Below are 17,552 nucleotides of genomic sequence, written 5' to 3' on the forward strand. Positions count from 1 at the left end.
TATGTATATTTTTTTTAAATCTTAAACATTAGACTATTTTTAAAACACCAGCATGAAAGGTATCTTTTTTATTTCATGACTTTTTGTGTCTCGTCATCAGCAGGGGAGCTGTGCAAGAGTTGCTTTATGGCGCCACGTTTAAAATTAATAGAGAAACTGTCAGTTGTATCGTCATTGGTTTTGTTTGCTTTTGTAGGTCATCAGTTTTCGCGTGTTTCCTAATAAATAAGTGTTTTTAAATAAATTAGTAGACGTCTTGATAAGGTGGTTCTTTAGACAAAATAATTGCTGGTTGGGCATGGTGGTCAACATTTGGGGCCCCCCTTTGATGCATTTCGAATGTCTTTTGTAATCAGCTCTAAAAACGAGGTCACTACGGTTCCACCTTAAAATGTGGACGTATCCGTAAACACTACAGGGGACGGCCCCTCTCGCTCTCTGTGTCTCTGTCTTTCTCTCTCTCTCTCCCTCCAGCGGCGAAACTTCGGAGTTGTGTTGTGTGTACATGTATGTGACTGCTAATAAGTTGTGTTGTGGGAAATGAAAAGCACCATAACCCAGCTTCAGGGTACTGTTTCCTCGCCGCTGTTTAGCCGATGTTGCCCTACACTCTTGAAGACGTGTCTGGACTTCACCATTAGCACTGATTCTTAAATTTGGTAAGTAGTTTTATCTTCTTTTACAGTTTAACAGAGGCCGATTATCTGGACACATTTACATGCAGAATACGGAGCAGGCTCTGCTGTGCACACCGCTGAAGTCCCCATGCTGTGTCCGTTTTTCATGTGCAGTGAATGTGTCGGTATGTCACATTTCTCTGAAGTCAAAGTAAAGGTCACTGCAGCTCCTGTCATCGGTAACAGGAGTGACAGGTGAAGTTACGGGCAAACACTTCAATCCCAACAAATAGTTTCCATTAATACCCTATTTAGCTGCATGCCTCTAAATAGTTCATGTGTGTCCTGAAATAGTCCTGCACTGTCCCTTCTTGGTTGAAACTGCACTTAAAGAGGGACGGGTCTGAGCCTGCATGTTGAACAACTCTGCATTTAAAATGTCATTGATAGTTATGAGCAGCATCAAGTGCTGGGTTGCATAAATAAGCTCTTCAGGTTTTTCCTGATCCTTGAGAAATGTTGAGCAATTCCTCAGACCACCAACTGACTGGCAGATTATTTAAAGCGTCTTATGTTGCAGAAATGGGACGGATTGTGCATTGATTGTGTGTTCAGATTCAGCAGGGGGCAAAATGTGTATGTACCTCAAACTCAGCACTTGGCATAATGGGCTCCTTTGAGTTGTGCTCCACAGTCTTTTATTGCAAACTGTGTGACTTATGCTAGAGACACGTTTTCAATAAGCAATTACCTTACACAAGTAACAAACCTCGTCATCAATGAAATGAAGTCATTCAGATAAAGTACTTGCTTTTCTTTACCATGACAATAACAAAGAATTATGACCATTGTTACCCTTAAAACTGTTCCCAGATTTCATGCTCAAGGTTCTTATGGCAATTTTCAGGTTTTGTTATGTAGAAACCATTTGTTAACACTTGCGACACAGGTTATGCATGTAACTATTGTATTTTACATCAATGCTTGGTATTAAACCAGACAGAGTCTTCATCTAATAATCTGTGGTTCTTGTCCACATAGATGTGAATGATGACGTCAGAGGGGAAACATCCGGACACTGTGGAGGATCCTCTGCTCATTCTGGAGAATGAGGACATGTACAGAAACCCCACTGAAGTGAAGATGAGTCAGATCGTGCTGCCGTGCCATGCAAACCACTGTGGAGAGCTGAGCGCAGGACAGCTGCTGAAGTGGATGGACTCCACAGCCTGCTTATCTGGTACGAGGGAATCAAAAAATGTCTGGCAAAAATACAGTGTAGCTGTTGCATCAAGAATTTTTCACTCCCCTTTTACAGGTCAAAAAACACCTGAAGTAATCATTGTTGATACACATTGTTTCCCAAAGAGATCTGAACGTGTCAGTTGAGCTATTCTAGCAAGAAGCAGCAGACTAACTTTTGACCATAGTCTGATCATTCAAAGTTGCTTGGCTTAAACTCAACCATGATACTATTTTTCAAATCTCTCTAGTGCTTGCCAAACAACAATTTTTCAAGTTCTTGAATGAACATGCAAGTTTAAATGTTGGTACTGGAGATAAAATCTCCTGCTGTAGAAATAAAAAGGACAAAAAAAGACAACATCAAGGGTCAAAGAGCTTTACAAAGGAGCGTCTTGTCGTTCCAGTCCAAAACATTTGTGAGTTTTCACGACACAGCCACATCCCATCCATGAAAAACTGCCCAGAGATGATTGTCAACACTGCAAAATCTGATGCATCATACCAAAGCTTCGGCTACCACAGCATGAATGGAATTAAAAAAATACTTTGTGATGGTTGTCATGTGTCAGTCTCTCTTAAAGCAAAGGAATATTCACACATTAAGAATAAATAAAAAATCTTTGACTTAAAAACGAATTAGAACTGCTTTAGATAGATAGATAGATAAGCATATTTACAACTCATGACCTCACTCATTGCCTGATTCTTCGTGACATTTTTGTGTTTGTGTACCCTCTCCTCTGCCAGCTGAGAGGCACGCTGGTTGTTCCTGTATCACTGCATCCGTGGATGACATTCAGCTTGAACACACTATAGGGTAAGGTATTAACCCTTATGCTGCTCCATCAAAGTTTCCCTCAAACAGGAGCACAGATGGACCATGACACAGAAAAAGTATCATGCTGTATGCAGTCACTGTTCACCAAAGCTGGTATTACTTCATGAAAATAACTGTGTAGGTTTACGTTTATTAAGGTTACATTTATCTCCACTTACAAGTGGAGAAATATGGACAGTAAAGAACAAGGTTGTTGTTTAAACTTGTGTTTACACTGAATAGACGACATGTTGAAGAGTTGAGAGGTTTGGATTGTGTTGATACTGCAATCACAGCTTCATATTGATAGTAAAGAGAGGCCTCTGTTTCTCTACTACAGGGTGGGGAAGGTCGTCAATATCATAGCAAAGGTCAACAGGGCCTTCACATCCAGTATGGAGGTTAGTGGACATCATGTTTTCCTGTGTCAGAGGATCAACCAGTCCCTTGTGTTTAATAAAATCAGATAAATGTGTGTGATTGCTTTAATTCCAGGTGGGCATATTAGTGACATGTGAGGACCTTTACTCTGCCAGGCAGTGGAAGGTTTGCCGTGCTTTTGCTACCTTTGTTGCAAGAAGAACTGAAGCCGGGAAGGTAAACTTAAGATTAAAGATGTACATCTAGCTGTTGTGCTAAAACTGATCGAACAAACCTTGGGTTTTTCTGTGGTATGTGTGCACAGGTTCAGCTTAAACAGGTGACTCCCCGCACACAAATGGAGCAGATGGAGTACAGCCTGGCAGCAGAGCGGAGGAGGATGAGGCTCATCCATGCTGAGATCATTACAGACCTGCTGAGCAGCAGCACAGCTCAGCTGGGTACAGGCTGCAGACACTGGGCTTCATAACAAAGCACTTGGCTGAGCTTCTGCACCACTAAAGCTCCTTGTTTTTCTGTGCTCCCACCAGGAGAATGCCAGGAGTTTCAGGACGCTGTGCCTGCCGAGCGGACACGGGTGGAGAGCGTGGAGCTGGTGCTACCGCCACATGCCAACCACCAGGTCAGCACCTTTGGGGGCCAGATCATGGCCTGGATGGAGAATGTGGCGACAATTGCTGCAAGGTAAGTGCAGAGTATTCATATGTTTGTTTTGTTTATATTCCTTTGAGAAACGTGGTAAGTTCGATGAAATGATCAGAATTGTTTGCTCCTGTCTTTCAAATATGACTCACCAGCAAACAGGCAGTTAGCTTAGCCTAGCATGATGACTGAAAACACCAGGGGAGAGAAAGCCTGTCTTTAAAGTAAACCTCCTTTGTTGAAGTTGAAGTTGGGTAGCTGTGGGCAGGTTTGTGCAGAACTTTGTTATGTAACTAAAAAACAACATCAGAGAATCCAGGAAGTCACTGCACACCACCATGAGAGCTCTATTTACAGTTCAGTGTTTGTACAGATAAAATGATCAAAACGAATAATGGTAATAGGTGAGGTGAAAGATAATGGTAGATAAAGATTGTCACCTTTGGACAGAGATGGATGTTAACTGGTGCTATTTGCTTTTTCTTGTCAAGCAAAGCTAACTGACATTACTTAAATGTGCCAGGGTTTAACATGAAAGTCATACTAATCTAATTTATACTCAAGGCAAGGAAAAAATCACCTGTTAATTTAGTATTTCTTGATAATATGTTAGTCTACCAGGAGACAATCTGTAATAAAGCTAAAGTTTCAAACTTAAAAGGCGGCTACATAATCTTTTTTTTTTTTCTCTCTTTAATATTTGGATCTAGTCGCTTGTGTAACGCTCACCCAACCCTGCGGTCCATAGACATGTTCCATTTCCGCGGCCCGTCTCACATTGGGGACAGACTGGTACTGAAAGCCATCGTTAACAATGCCTTCAAACACAGGTGAGCCCACACATCTGAGGGATGAACTCAAGGCTCATGCCAGTCATGGTTACAACATACTAACAGAAACATTTCTGTATGTTCACTCTCCTCTCTTCTGTCGGTGAACCCGCATGTTTCATACATGTTGTGCTCCAGCATGGAGGTGGGAGTGTGTGCTGAGGCCTACCAGGGCGGCGAACCTCTGCGCCATATAAATAGTGCTTTTATGACCTTTGAGGTGCTGGACAGTGACAGGAAACCAAGAACGCTGCCACGAATACGGCCAGAGCCTGTGGTGAGTTTTCTGAGATTCCTGACTCTGCTGGTAACTTACGGAAAGATATAAAGCCAAATTTACAACAGTCGTAAAACCAGGTTTCTTACTGTAAGATTTCCAAATAACATGTAACCATTTTTCACAGGATGGAAAAAGACGTTATCAAGAAGCTATTGCAAGAAAAAAGATTCGGCTTGATAGGTCAGTATATGCCCTTAAACTGTATGTTTTGTCCTGTGTACAGCTCACATGTGTGATAAAAGGCTCTTTTTACAAGACCTTACAATGTGGTCATCTACTGGCTTCAGAGGTTCAAACTCATGGAAGAGAAAGTCTTCAGTGAAATTAATAGAAATATAAATCTTGATACATTAAGTCACCATACAGACATCAAGAATTATGGTCCTACTTTACTTGTTTACTTGTTATTATTTTCTCACCATGGTGACCGAAATTCTGTCTATCATACAAGTGAAGAAGAAATATTGAAGAAATATGAAGAAATATTGTAGATTTTAAAAAAAATATTTTCATTAGGAAGAATGATGAAAATGAAATTTTAAAAGTGAGCACTAAATGAAGTACTTTGATGATTAAAACTGTAATTGATAATGTAACTTGTGACAATAGACTCGTGAATATCAGTAATAGAAATAGGACTGTCAGAAGTTCTAAGGCTCCAAATTACAGCTCCTATAAGTATCTTTTTGTTTGTTGGACTCTTGCGCCCCACTTATCTCTTTGCAGATTTGTCCTGCTTCTGCAAGAAGAGTTTTTGGACATAAGAAAATTATATTCTTGTCTCTGAACGGTTAAATGTGTTATTCATTTAGACTTTTCGCTGTAGAATGTTAAAAAGTGTTTTTCTGCACTCCCTGTTCACCACTTAGCCAGATACTTATCCTGTAGGAACTGGTTTAGCAGTTAAAAGAGGACTCCAGATTAAAGGTTTATCTTCATGATGATTATCTTGTTTGCTTTTAACACACATAAAGAGGCATAAATATTTGTTCTGTTTTGTTTTTTTGTCATGTGCTGAAACTTCTCATAGAAGCTTCATTCAGAAAATGTCAAACTAAGTTCTAATTGAAATGGAGGCAAAAGTTGAACTTCAGAGGTGTCCAGAATTCATATTTCACTAAAGTGAATTTTATTGTGTATATCAATAATGAAAACTTAAATAAAATTTAAATGCAGTGATGTGAATAGTAATAGTCTCAATAAATATGACCAGCAGTAAAAATGATCATATTTGTATAGTGTCATCAAACTCCAAAGAGTTAACAGGCTGTTGTTGATATCTACGACTGGTTTTTCCAGTCCTTGTCACACCACTGACTCCTCACCATATGCAGCTGGGTGAATTCTCACTTCTGAACCTGCCACAGATTAGTTAGTAACTACCGTATGCCACACTACCATTGATGGCAGTTGTCATAGATCCACCATATGTTGTAGAAAATAAGTCTGTTTGATGTGGTAGAAAAGTCTCTCTTTAAGTATTACAGGAACAGTTTCTTCATTGCTTTGTTTGTCTAGAACCCATTGTTTACAATCCTCATCCACATGACTTGGCAGTGCAGAGTAGCACAGCTGAGCAGACTTTGGTGCACAGTCTGTCACACATAATAAGTTCATTGTTTGGCTGTAAATTCAGGCCTGCAGTATAACGGTCATTTCACCATTACATAACAAAAAGTGTTTTAGTTAGAAAGAAAGAAAGAAGCTAATGTAGCTCAAGTTCACATGTCTTAAAATAAAAAATCGTTGTCTCTTGCATGTTTACAGAAAATACATAATGTCCTGCAAGCAAACAGAGGTGCCTCTGTCTGTGCCTTGGGATCCAAGTAACCAGGTATTGCTTTTTCTTGTTTTGAAAGGCTTATTAGATATTGGTGCTGCATTCAAGAGTTCAGACACCCCCTTTGTGTTTCAGATGTACCTGAGCTACAATAATGTATCAGCACTGAAACTAATGGATACCAGGAATAACTGGGTTTTAACTTCTGAGAAAAACAAGGTCAGTGTTGTTTGCAATATCGTTCAGGATATAACTTGTTAAATAGTCACAGATGTTGTGATTCAGCCATGCATTCTGATCTCTATTATTCTGGAAAAGCTGCATTGTAACTGTAACCGTGGATGACCGGGAAGTAAGCCCATTCTGGCTTTATTCAGATCATAAAACACTGCAAGGAAGAGCAAGAAAAACCTGGTCTTAGTGTGAAGTTTTTCACATGTTTCTGTTGTATTTCTATCAGAATAAACAATATTTTAACCTCAAATGCAGTCACTTTTCTCTTTTAAATGTAGGAGTTATGACAACAGATATACTCAGTGTGAGTGCATTTCCATTCCTGTTTCTCCACCTAGAGCTCACCTCCTCTCTGTGGATGTTTTTCCATTCTTAGGTCAGACTGTACACACTGGAGGAAAACCACATGCTATGTTTTAAGGTGGAGATGCACGTCAGCGTACCAGCAGAGCAGACTTTCCACCTACTGTCAGACCTGAGGAGGAGAAAGGAGTGGGATCGGCATTATGAGTCAGTAACATGTACACTTTTGGCATTTTGCGTCATCTGGCAAACAGTAGCTTTCAGTCCAGTGCAGCAGCAGAGAAGGATAAGGAACAGTTGTCAACAGATCACATAACTACTTCAAAACCAACCGTCTGTCTCAGTAATTGACTTCCTGGCTGTATAATGAAGCCCGAGGCCTTTCGAAATGTTATTTTTAGGTCAGGTTTCGTCTTTTTAGAAATGTTCAGTGATTCCATTTAAAGCAGGGCAATTACATTTTTGCAAATCTTTCTCTGACTGGAGTAGATGAAATGTCTACTGAGGGGCCTTTTGTAGCAGCATGTTGATGCACATTGGGTGGGTCTTGTTTCTTTTAAGGCTACTGTAGGTAATTCTCATTTTCAAACGATTTGGGCACCTCCTGTGGTGAAAAACAGTGACACTTACCTTTTTGTGGGTACTTTTTCCTGCACATGGATTGGAAGTATTTTGTCTATGAAAGTCATCCTGTTTTATTTTTCCAGTCAAATCAATGTAATGTCTAAAGTGTTTGCCATGGAAATAATCTTAAATATCATACAGTCGTTAAAAGAACTTCAAAAATAATCATTTTGTTTGTCGATACTCTCCTCTGCATTTCTAGCTAATAAAAAGGCATTTATATCAAGTTCATAAGAAGCTAGCTAAAACTTCTCTGGAGGAGCTTCAAGAAGTTTGCTGTGAAACTCAGAACAAATTTGTATTTACCTTTGGCATCAGTAAAACTCAGTCCATCAAACATATTTTCCTTATATGCTGATGATTCAAAACAAACATTTAATTACAGTTTAAGCAGAAAACCAGTGCGGAAGTGAGTCGATTAGTATGAAGCTATCTGCCATAAAAAAATAAATCTCAGAATGAGGTGCAGACCATGACACCCATTGCAATGTTGTTCATTTCTCTAGGACATCAAAGATTTATACCATAAAGAAAAATGTATGAATTAATTGCCGCTTTTGGTCCTATCATTGTTTTTGGAAACAGTTTTATCCCTCAAGTTCTTCTGTAAATTATGTTAGACACCATGTTGCTTCTGTATGATGTGTTTTTTTTTTTGCATTGGCTTCTTTGGAGTGTCACCAAGAGTCGCTGCAGCTGATAATGACAATATATTAACTTTATACAGACACCAAAGTGGTTTATGTAGTTCGTTTGATCCCTAAATAACTGCATTTCTCACATTTTTGCTTTGGCTGCTGCAGGGAGTGTGAGGTGATCAACCATGCAGATGAAGAAGACACTCTTTATCGAGTGGCTACACCGTCTGTCACTAAAGGGGGCAAAGGCAAAGACTTTATTTTGCTGGCATCTCGGAGGAAACCATGTGATTTCAGGTGTTGTGTCATATATTATAATAAACACTTGTATGTGGCCTTTACAGTTTACATTTTACTGTCTCATCACTCCAGTATTTTTTATGACTGTTCCATTATGTTTCTTCATTTCATCTTCCTTCTTTATTTAGTATTTATGCAACTGTTAATTTACCTATTGTATTACAGCCTCCAGCTTTCTTGACACTTTACTTTTTTGTCCCTCTCAGCGACCCGTTCTTGATTGCTCTGCGTTCTGTCACTTTGCCCACTCACCCTCCCACTGAGGACTACACCAGGGGAGAGGTACTCTGTGCTGGCTTCACAATCTGGGAAGAGTCCAGTACCGTCACTAAGGTTGGCCAAGTGTTCAGCATGTACACTTACCATTATCACATTTCTGTATGATAACAATCCACAACTGGAAAACTAGGTCATTGTTTCCCGCACCAGGCCTGACTTAATTGCTTTCCTTTCAGATCACCTACTACAACAAGGCCACGCCAGGCGTTCTCCCCTACATCTCCACAGATATTGTCGGCCTCTCCTCCGGTTTCTATAGCGCCTTCTCCGCCTGCAGCCGCTACCTGGAGGACAACAAGGACAGCCTTGTGGCCTTGCCGTCCTCTGCACTGTTGCAAGACTGTGCTGCAAAGCTCTCCCTATATGAAGAGCAGAAGCATCACTAGTTTCCCCTCTGTTGAAGAGGTGCTGTGCCCCTGAAGAAGGTACTGCTGAATGTAGCTTTGCAATGTATTTGTATTGTTTTTTTTTGAAGTCTTTAAACCATAGAGCTCACTTTGTTGTGGCTTATTTTTTTTCTAAAGGTGAGAGAGATTCTCTCTTAATAGGCTAAATAGAAACTCATTATATGTTTTTTAGAGTAACTTAATGTTTTCTGCAAGATTGCTACATATGGTGTTCAAGGACACAGAGTTCCTCTTGTATTACAAGCCTCTGAAGTTAAATTGGAGCTAAAATGTTTTATTACTAATTTATGAATCAGCAAATCACATTTATATACAAAGGTGTATGTGTTACACACAGTCTCAATATATTTTTAATGTTATTACCTGTTTTATCAGAAACTAACATGAAGATACAACTAGTCAGTGCCGAGACATTTCAATCAGCCTCTTTTGATAAGCGTAGTTTGTTTTCTACCTCCTGTAACAAGTTTTTATTAAATTAAATTAATTAAATTATTAGTTAACATAGATGTCTGTTGATGATGTAATGATGCTGTTTTATTTTATCTCTTGCACTGATTTTACAAAAGTTAACATTCAATGGCCAAGTATTGCACATGTGAAGCTGTGTTTTTTGATTGAACTAAAACAATAAACACAATAGACCAGCAGTTTAAGGTCATCAGAGCTGTTGTGTTGGTGTTCAGCTCTCTCACTCTGCATTCCTGTCATTCTCTACCACTTTTTTATGGGGAAAAATTTGCTCTCTTAGTGTTGTGTCAGGTGCAGCAGCCAGCAATTGGGTACGCTGGATAGCTGTGTGGCTGTCTGTGGTTTTATCAGAGGCTGTAGCTCATCTTGTTTGCAGGTATCATGTTTGTTGAATGCTCATTCTGTAATCCAAATGCTGCTTCCTGGACAGGAGAACATGGGGGAATGTATCTGCATCCAAAAATGAAATGCTGTCAGACACAAAGCAGTCAGTAATCCTGTGAAAGGAATCTATCCAAAGTGTCCCTGGATGAGAGTGTGGATCATGTGTCTTGGCTGGCACCCTCCTACCCACTGCCAGTTCACACCGCTCTGCAGGTCACTGAGCAGCATCTGATGTGAGCTATTTTCGTGAATGGACTCAGAGTTTGTGAGGCAAGCTGCCCATCATCAGTGTCCACTTCCAAACCGCCCTCCTTACCCTCTGTTGCAGAAAGGCAGCAGGTATCCTGCATTTTGCACCAGCTTAATGTTTCCACCTGGGACTGCTTTGAAATCACTATTTGTTTCATGTAACCTAGTAGCTGTCATCTAGATGGCAGCATAGTGTATTAACTTAACAGACCTGTGCAATACAAACAGAGAAGTCTTATAAATCTCTTATTTCATTATTTTGTTTAAAGATAAACTGACAATCCTTTGTCCAAAGTGTTTCCAACTTATTTTAAATAATATTAGTGTTTCAGATTTTTTCATAAAGTCATAGATTTCACAACAGATATTGTTTACAATATATTTTTTAATATGATAGAATAGAATAAATTAGAATAGAACGCTCTACTGATCCCTCATGGGGGAAATTTGTGTTACAGCAGCTTTACAGAAAAGTGCAAAGTGCAATAATAAAAATAGAAATATTAAGATGAAGAAACTGAATTTAACAATTAGTAATTAGAAAATTAGAAAATAGAACAACTGCACCGTGTACATAAAAACAAAATAAGCACAAAAATAAACAGTGAATGCTGATGTGCAAAATTATTTTATTTTTGAATATTTGATGTCATAAATGTGTGAGTTCAGGTTTGTTGTGATATGTTGTAAATGGTTATTACAGACAGGAGTGAGCTACAGTTGCGCTCCGCTTTAATGGGTGAAAGTCTCAATCAGCCTCTTAAAGAGCTGCTTATGGCTACCACAGTCTCTTATTGATCAAATGTTCAAATTATACATCTTGCTGCACAATAAAATCTACTAATAAAGGTTAAGTTCGCACATTTTTTGCATTATTGATCGAAAAATATGTGACCCATTACTTAAATGTCTGACTTTATCGAATCAGAATTTAAACAGAGGTATTGTTTGATAATAATACGAATAATGGAAATACTTAACACTTTTCAATGATAGAAGATTTTCTTTTAGAAGATTAAGATGCAGTGTTTTTCAATTCCACTTACTTTTTTTTTCACAAATACTCAATACTAAACACAAACTGTATGAAGATTTGCAGCATTATACACTGACCCTGATGACTAGCATCAAGTTTTTCAGAAAATGACACTTGCTCTATAAACTATGAAAGCCCGTTTCCGCTAGTAAAAAAAAAAAATCAGAAAACGTTTGAATGAAATTTGGTTGCTCATAACAATAAGAAATTAGGTCATTATATTTTCAATTTTACTGGCGGGAATGAGCTTCAATAAAAAAAACGTGTGGCCGAGAATGTCGGGAAATAAATAAATAAATCACATGACCAAACCCGGAAGTAGCAGCCAGGGGCAGAGGCAGAGGTGTTCTTCACTGAAAGAGAACTCGTTCATAAACTGGACCGTTGGTCAAAGCTTATCTGACAGTACCGTCAGTGTTTGTATGTGTGTATGTATGTGTGTATGTATGTGTGTGTAACAGGCAAGCGACAGCATGAGTGAGGAATGCTTGACAAGGTTACAACAAGCAACTAAAGAGAAACTCCGAAGATTTAACTCTCTGCGGGGTCAGTCTTTCATGATATGCATCTCATTCATACCATCCAGTTTGAGTATAACGCTGTGAACAGTGCATGGTCATGGTATGACCGGTCGCGCTCGTCGCGCTGTCCTTGTCTGCAGGTCGGGAGGTTCAGCCCGGGGAGTTTTGGGACGCAGTGGTTGTGACCGCCGTAGATGAGAGTCAAAGAGAAGCCTATGAGCTGCAGATCTCAGAGAAAGTTCACAGGAAAGAGCTCCCCCTTGGTATTCACTACAAGGTCTTCTCTGATCCACCTGGGTCCAAAATAGGTGAGGAGTTTCATGTGACTCTTCTCTATTCGCCGAGGAGGAGGCAAACATTGTTGTGATTACTCATATAACCTTTGCTTTAACTTCAAAGGTAATGGAGGCTCCACTCTCTACGCCCTCAAGCAGCTCAGTGATGTGTATGGGAAGGCTCTGGGCAAGTGGAGAATCATCCTGATCCATGCAGGTTTGAGATGTTGTTGCTGTCCCGGGTTGTGCTAATTTAGTCATTTCTGATATTTGTAATAGAACAGCCTGATCTAAAAAGCCACTGTTGTCACAGTCCATATATGTAATGAAAAAAACTATGTTATTACAATCTCATGCCCCAGTGTGGATATATATTACCATGGCAGAGATGTACTGCTGTTACAGAGACATAGATACGAAGAAAGGAAATCATGAAAAGGTAGACTCCTGGCCTTTCTTTTGTCAAGAATGACTCATGGTGGTTTTATATTTGTCTGTTTTTAAAGAAAAGGTGATAAAAAAGACCCTTAACATAACCTCTTGAGAGAGCATGTGTGAAAAGCACACAGTAACATAAATAAATTTAATCAGAAATACTTTAAATGTACACCTGCAGATAAATATGTTGAGCATGTTGGACAAAGGAGTAAAGAAAAAATTATTAAACACACAGAATCAGAAGTTCTATGTTTGTTTGTTTTTTTTCTCAATATAAGCCTCTTTTGTCCTTTGAAGCACTTTCTGGTATCTTGCCCACTTCTAACTATTCTATTTTTTGATTTCTATTTACTATCTATGTTTTCTGTAATTCCCTTTTTTAATTCAAGTCCCCAGAAAACATTTGAGTTGAAATCTGTTTTTAAAACAGTGAAGAAATAAACACGTGGACATTTTTTTTAAGTCAGTGTCAACCTCCATTGTGGTCTAGTAGTTATCATCTATTATATTCATTTGTTTGGTGAATAACCTGATCACTTCAGTGGTGTTAATTAATTCTATCATGACTTTCATCTCTTTGGATAAATGTCTTGAGAAAAAGGACTGGAGGCAATCAGTATATTCTATTTATAATCCATTTAGGCCCATCATTCAGACTTCTTTTTCTAATATTAAATATTCATTTGTGCGTAATGTAACTTTAACACAATGTTACGATCAGTTTTTGACATCAGACAGAGAGTTCACTTCCTGTATACGTTGCTATTCAAAAGCCCAGAGGTGTCATTTTCTATCCCCATGGGGCAGCAGGAAGTAGAAAGACACTGCAGCAGCTTATCTACATGTGCCACAAGGGACAAAAAAAGCACACCATTAAAAATTTAAGTGTTATTTTCAGACCATCATCACAGTGAATGCATTAATGTTGAGAGATCTTTAGTGACAAAGCACAAACACACTCTTTTCAAGTTTTATATTTAATTTATTATCATCCAACAAACCAAACAGGTTCAAAGTTTTTCCTTCATCAAAAGACAGAGACATGTTGACATATTGCTCCATGATATATAATGTTGAAACAAAAGATTGCTCTGGACTTATTTGCTCCGGCACAAAACCAGACAAAAAATTTCAAGTATTAACGAAAATGAAGATTTTTTGGGTCATTAAAACATTTCTCAAAGTTATCTAGATCATTTTTTTTGTCAAACTTTCTGTTTGCTCCTAAAAACAGTCATTTAGATTTAAAGTGTAACTAAAAATCTGTGAAACTCTTAAATGATGCACCTGTTGAATGTGACGTTTCTCACTTAAATCTAACTTACTGTCGCAGGTGGTTGGAGTCAGCGTTTGCCCTGTGCCAGCGCCCTTGGAAAGATTTTCACTGCCTTACCACTGGGTGACCCTCTCTACCAGATGCTGGAGCTCAAGTTGGCAATCTATGTGGACTTCCCTCCCTGCATGAACCCTGGTGTGCTTGTGACTTGTGCAGATGACATTGAGCTCTACAGTATTCCAGAGGGTGAGAATGTTACATTTAACAAACCTGGCTTCACGGCTCTAGCCCACCCCTCCTCTCTGTCTGTGGGCACTACACACGGAGTATTTGTGTTTCAGCCACAGGAAAAGTCTTCTGATTACTCTGAAATGGAGTGCGCTTCATGCCTGAACTTCCTGCACAAACCAAGCATCCAGAAGATGAAAGAGAGCAGAGCTGTTCGTAAAAGGCAGGGTGGCTGTTTCTCTCTTTCTGATACTGAGTTTGTCTACACAGACAGTACATACTACATCAGCTTCGACACAACAAAAGTTCTTCTTAATCTCTTGACTGAGCTGTGGCCTCTTGAGTGTGAGATAGACGCATACGGAGACTTTCTCCAAGCTCTGGGCCCCAAAGCCACCATAGACTACACCAAAAACACTGCAAATGTCAGCAAAAAGGAGAGCAGTCTGGTGGAAGTCCGCCAAAAGATCTTTAATCATTTAAAAGGGACTCCTTTGAATGTTATCCTCCTGAATAACTCCAAGTTTTACCACATTGGAACCACATCCGAGTACATCTTTCACCTCACAGAAGATGTGGTGCTGAGGAGAGAGCTGGGCCTGTTGACTTCTGCCTTCAGCCTTCACTTGAATGAGAACTCAGATGGCTCCTCAGGAGGCTGTGTCATGCACAGTATCCTCCATCCCAGCTGCTCTGTGGGAGCTAGCTCTGTAGTGGAGTACTCCAGACTAGGAGCAGGAGTTTCCATTGGTCAGGGCTCCATCGTCAGCAGTTGCTGTGTCAGCGCAGGCCTCTCAGTGCCTGATGGAGTCTCTGTGCACTCTGTGTGTGTGAAAGCTAAGCATCAAACCAGGTATGTGACAGTTGTCTTTGGGATGAATGACGACTTAAAGCGCACCGTGGAATCTCCTGCACACATGGAGGGGCTGAAGCTTTTTGGGTTGAGCCTGACAGAGTGTTTGTCCTGCTGGGGGCTGAAAGATGAAGCACTGAGGTTCTCAGGGGATCCAGCCAGCTGTAGTCTGTGGAGCGCCTGCTTATTTCCTGTTTGCGCAGATCAGCAAAGCTCGTGTTTGATGTCTGTGGAGATGCTGCAGGCTGTCCTGAGCAGCTCAAAGTTCACCTTTCCAAAAGACGTAAAGCTGATGTCCATGCAGGAGTCTTTAGAGTGTAAGGACCTGGAGGAGATGCTGAAGTTCAGGAGGGGACTTTATGATGACATCATACAGAAGAAACCTAATAACTGAAGTGTTTTTCACCTCAGTCATGTCAGAGGATTCATGCAGTAATCTGAAAAAAGAGACTGATTATGCGTTTAACATTTTACTTGACATGCACCGATCGTTCGGTAGGCCAGTCAATCAGTGCCGATTTCCTTTATTTTGGGGGATCAGTGATCGGCCCATCTTCACAAATGAAACTGATCTTATATACCTCCAGGAAGGTCTGACAGCCAGCCATTGATGCTTTTTGCTGTGAGACCTAAAACTCAGGACAATTTTTTGGTTGTCTAAATTAAACGTAAGGATTTATTGTGTCACAGGTATTGTTCAATGATTTTCAATAAAATATGATTGGAACATTGAAGGTATATGCTGTCAGTTATAAAAAATAAAAAATGAAAATCGGTATCAGCCCAAATCGGCATCAGCAGGTCAGGCTCTTTAAAGATCCGCACATTGTATATCAACCAAAAAAAAATCCAATATCGTGCATCCATAGTATTTTTTACAATATCATGCACCAAAACATATATTTACATGATGTACTGGTTTTACAAAGATATGAATATAAAGAGAGAAAATGATGAAATGGTAGACTCTCAGCCTGTCTTTTATCAAGAATGACTCATGGATGAGGTTTTATATTTGTCAATTTGAAGGAAAGGTGACAATAAAGGAGCCTTAACATAACATCTAGAGAGAGTGATTGAAAAAAACACAGCAACATAAATATATTTAATCAAAAATACATTGTACATATATTATAAACATCTGCAGATACATACAGTGAGAATATTGGACAAAAAGTAAAAAATAACATTATTCAGCACACAATTTCAGAAATTTTAAGTTTGTGAGCTTCTCTTGTCCTTTTAAACACGCTGTGCCTCAGATCTCACTCACATCTATTTTTTTTTTTTAATTTCCGTTTCTTGTTATTTTCTTTGTCTCTTTTTCGTAATCTTTGTATTTGGAGTGGATCATTACTTTGTATGGCTTGTTGTTGGTCATGAACACCAAACTTTTTGTGGCTTCGGTGATATTTTTACTACTTTTTCTCCTGTGTTTGTCTGGAGATCCTACATGTAGCCATGGCTGCATTGTTTACATGTGGACTCAGCTTTTGGCAGCCTGTAGCATTTCAGTGCTAACTGGTGTAAGACCTGATGTCTTCCCACAAGGTGAGGAGAAGGAGGTGAGGACGACGTGCTGATTCTCAGGTCAGAGCTAAGAAGTGACAACATTGACCTGTCCTTCCATCCATCGTTATTGGGAACGTAAGATCTATCTCCAATAAGATGGACAAGCTAGCTGTGCTAACCCAGCAACAGAGGGAATACCAGAGGGCAGAGTAGCATCATGCTATTCACAGACTTGGCTAACGTAGCTAACATCAGACACCAACGCCACATTGGAAGAGCTTCACCTGCTGTGAGCAGACAGGATCCAGGAGACAGAGACTGAACAGACTGCTGAAGAAGCTCAGTCCTGGACCCTGTGGAGGTGGAGGCTGGCTGAACTGGACAATGATGGACAAGCTGTCATCATCTATTTTCTTATGGACCTTTTTGCACTTTCTATACACTTTATTACTTTTGTTTTCTTGATTGCTGCTGTGACTTCAATTTCATTGTACTTGTTACAATGACAAAGTTCTTTTCTATTCTATTCTATTCTATTCTATTCTATTCTCTTTTTGGAAAGAAAGTGTCTGACCGTTAATTCAAAGACACATTTTTTATTAGGCAGAGGAAGCCACCTGTTGGACAAACTGTGCCAATCAAAATATCTGCCGAATGGGAGTACTTGCTGTAAAAAAAATCAGCATCATACAGTTTGTGAGAAATGCTCTGGTGCAACTTGTAACTGTTTAAAGTCATCATTTGTCATATCTTATTTGGGTCAGGGGAAAAAAATCCAATTTTTCTTTTTTAAATCGTCCACAAAGAAAAACTCGAAGTAATTGATATAATCGATACACCGCCCAGGCCTACGTCTGGGCTTTTTAATAGTACAATTTCCTTCAAAAATCTCCTGGATGTTGCATAGACAACGTGAACAGAAGTGAAGTCTG

General features: G+C 39.4%; 2 protein-coding genes across 2 annotated transcripts; both read left to right on the forward strand.

Moving 5' to 3' along the window:
• Positions 1 to 446: 446 nt before the first annotated feature.
• Positions 447 to 10,043, forward strand: acot11b (acyl-CoA thioesterase 11b). Its single transcript, XM_074668204.1, has 16 exons — positions 447 to 659; positions 1,659 to 1,857; positions 2,610 to 2,679; positions 3,020 to 3,080; positions 3,175 to 3,276; positions 3,365 to 3,500; positions 3,591 to 3,744; positions 4,413 to 4,532; positions 4,671 to 4,809; positions 4,937 to 4,992; positions 6,580 to 6,646; positions 6,728 to 6,811; positions 7,203 to 7,336; positions 8,557 to 8,688; positions 8,898 to 9,024; positions 9,147 to 10,043. Exons 2-16 carry the CDS (start codon positions 1,665 to 1,667, stop codon positions 9,354 to 9,356), a joined length of 1,785 nt encoding a protein of 594 aa, XP_074524305.1. The 5' UTR covers positions 447 to 659; positions 1,659 to 1,664; the 3' UTR covers positions 9,357 to 10,043.
• A 1,781-nt stretch (positions 10,044 to 11,824) lies between these two features.
• fpgt (fucose-1-phosphate guanylyltransferase) lies at positions 11,825 to 17,044 on the forward strand. Its single transcript, XM_074669028.1, has 4 exons — positions 11,825 to 12,063; positions 12,179 to 12,346; positions 12,438 to 12,530; positions 14,085 to 17,044. Exons 1-4 carry the CDS (start codon positions 11,991 to 11,993, stop codon positions 15,500 to 15,502), a joined length of 1,752 nt encoding a protein of 583 aa, XP_074525129.1. The 5' UTR covers positions 11,825 to 11,990; the 3' UTR covers positions 15,503 to 17,044.
• The last annotated feature ends 508 nt before the right edge of the window (positions 17,045 to 17,552 follow it).

This window comes from Halichoeres trimaculatus, unplaced genomic scaffold, assembly GCF_033239565.1.
Source record: "Halichoeres trimaculatus isolate MK-OKI-2021-1 unplaced genomic scaffold, fHalTri1.1 fHalTri1_scaffold_4, whole genome shotgun sequence".
Taxonomy (NCBI): domain Eukaryota; kingdom Metazoa; phylum Chordata; class Actinopteri; order Labriformes; family Labridae; genus Halichoeres; species Halichoeres trimaculatus.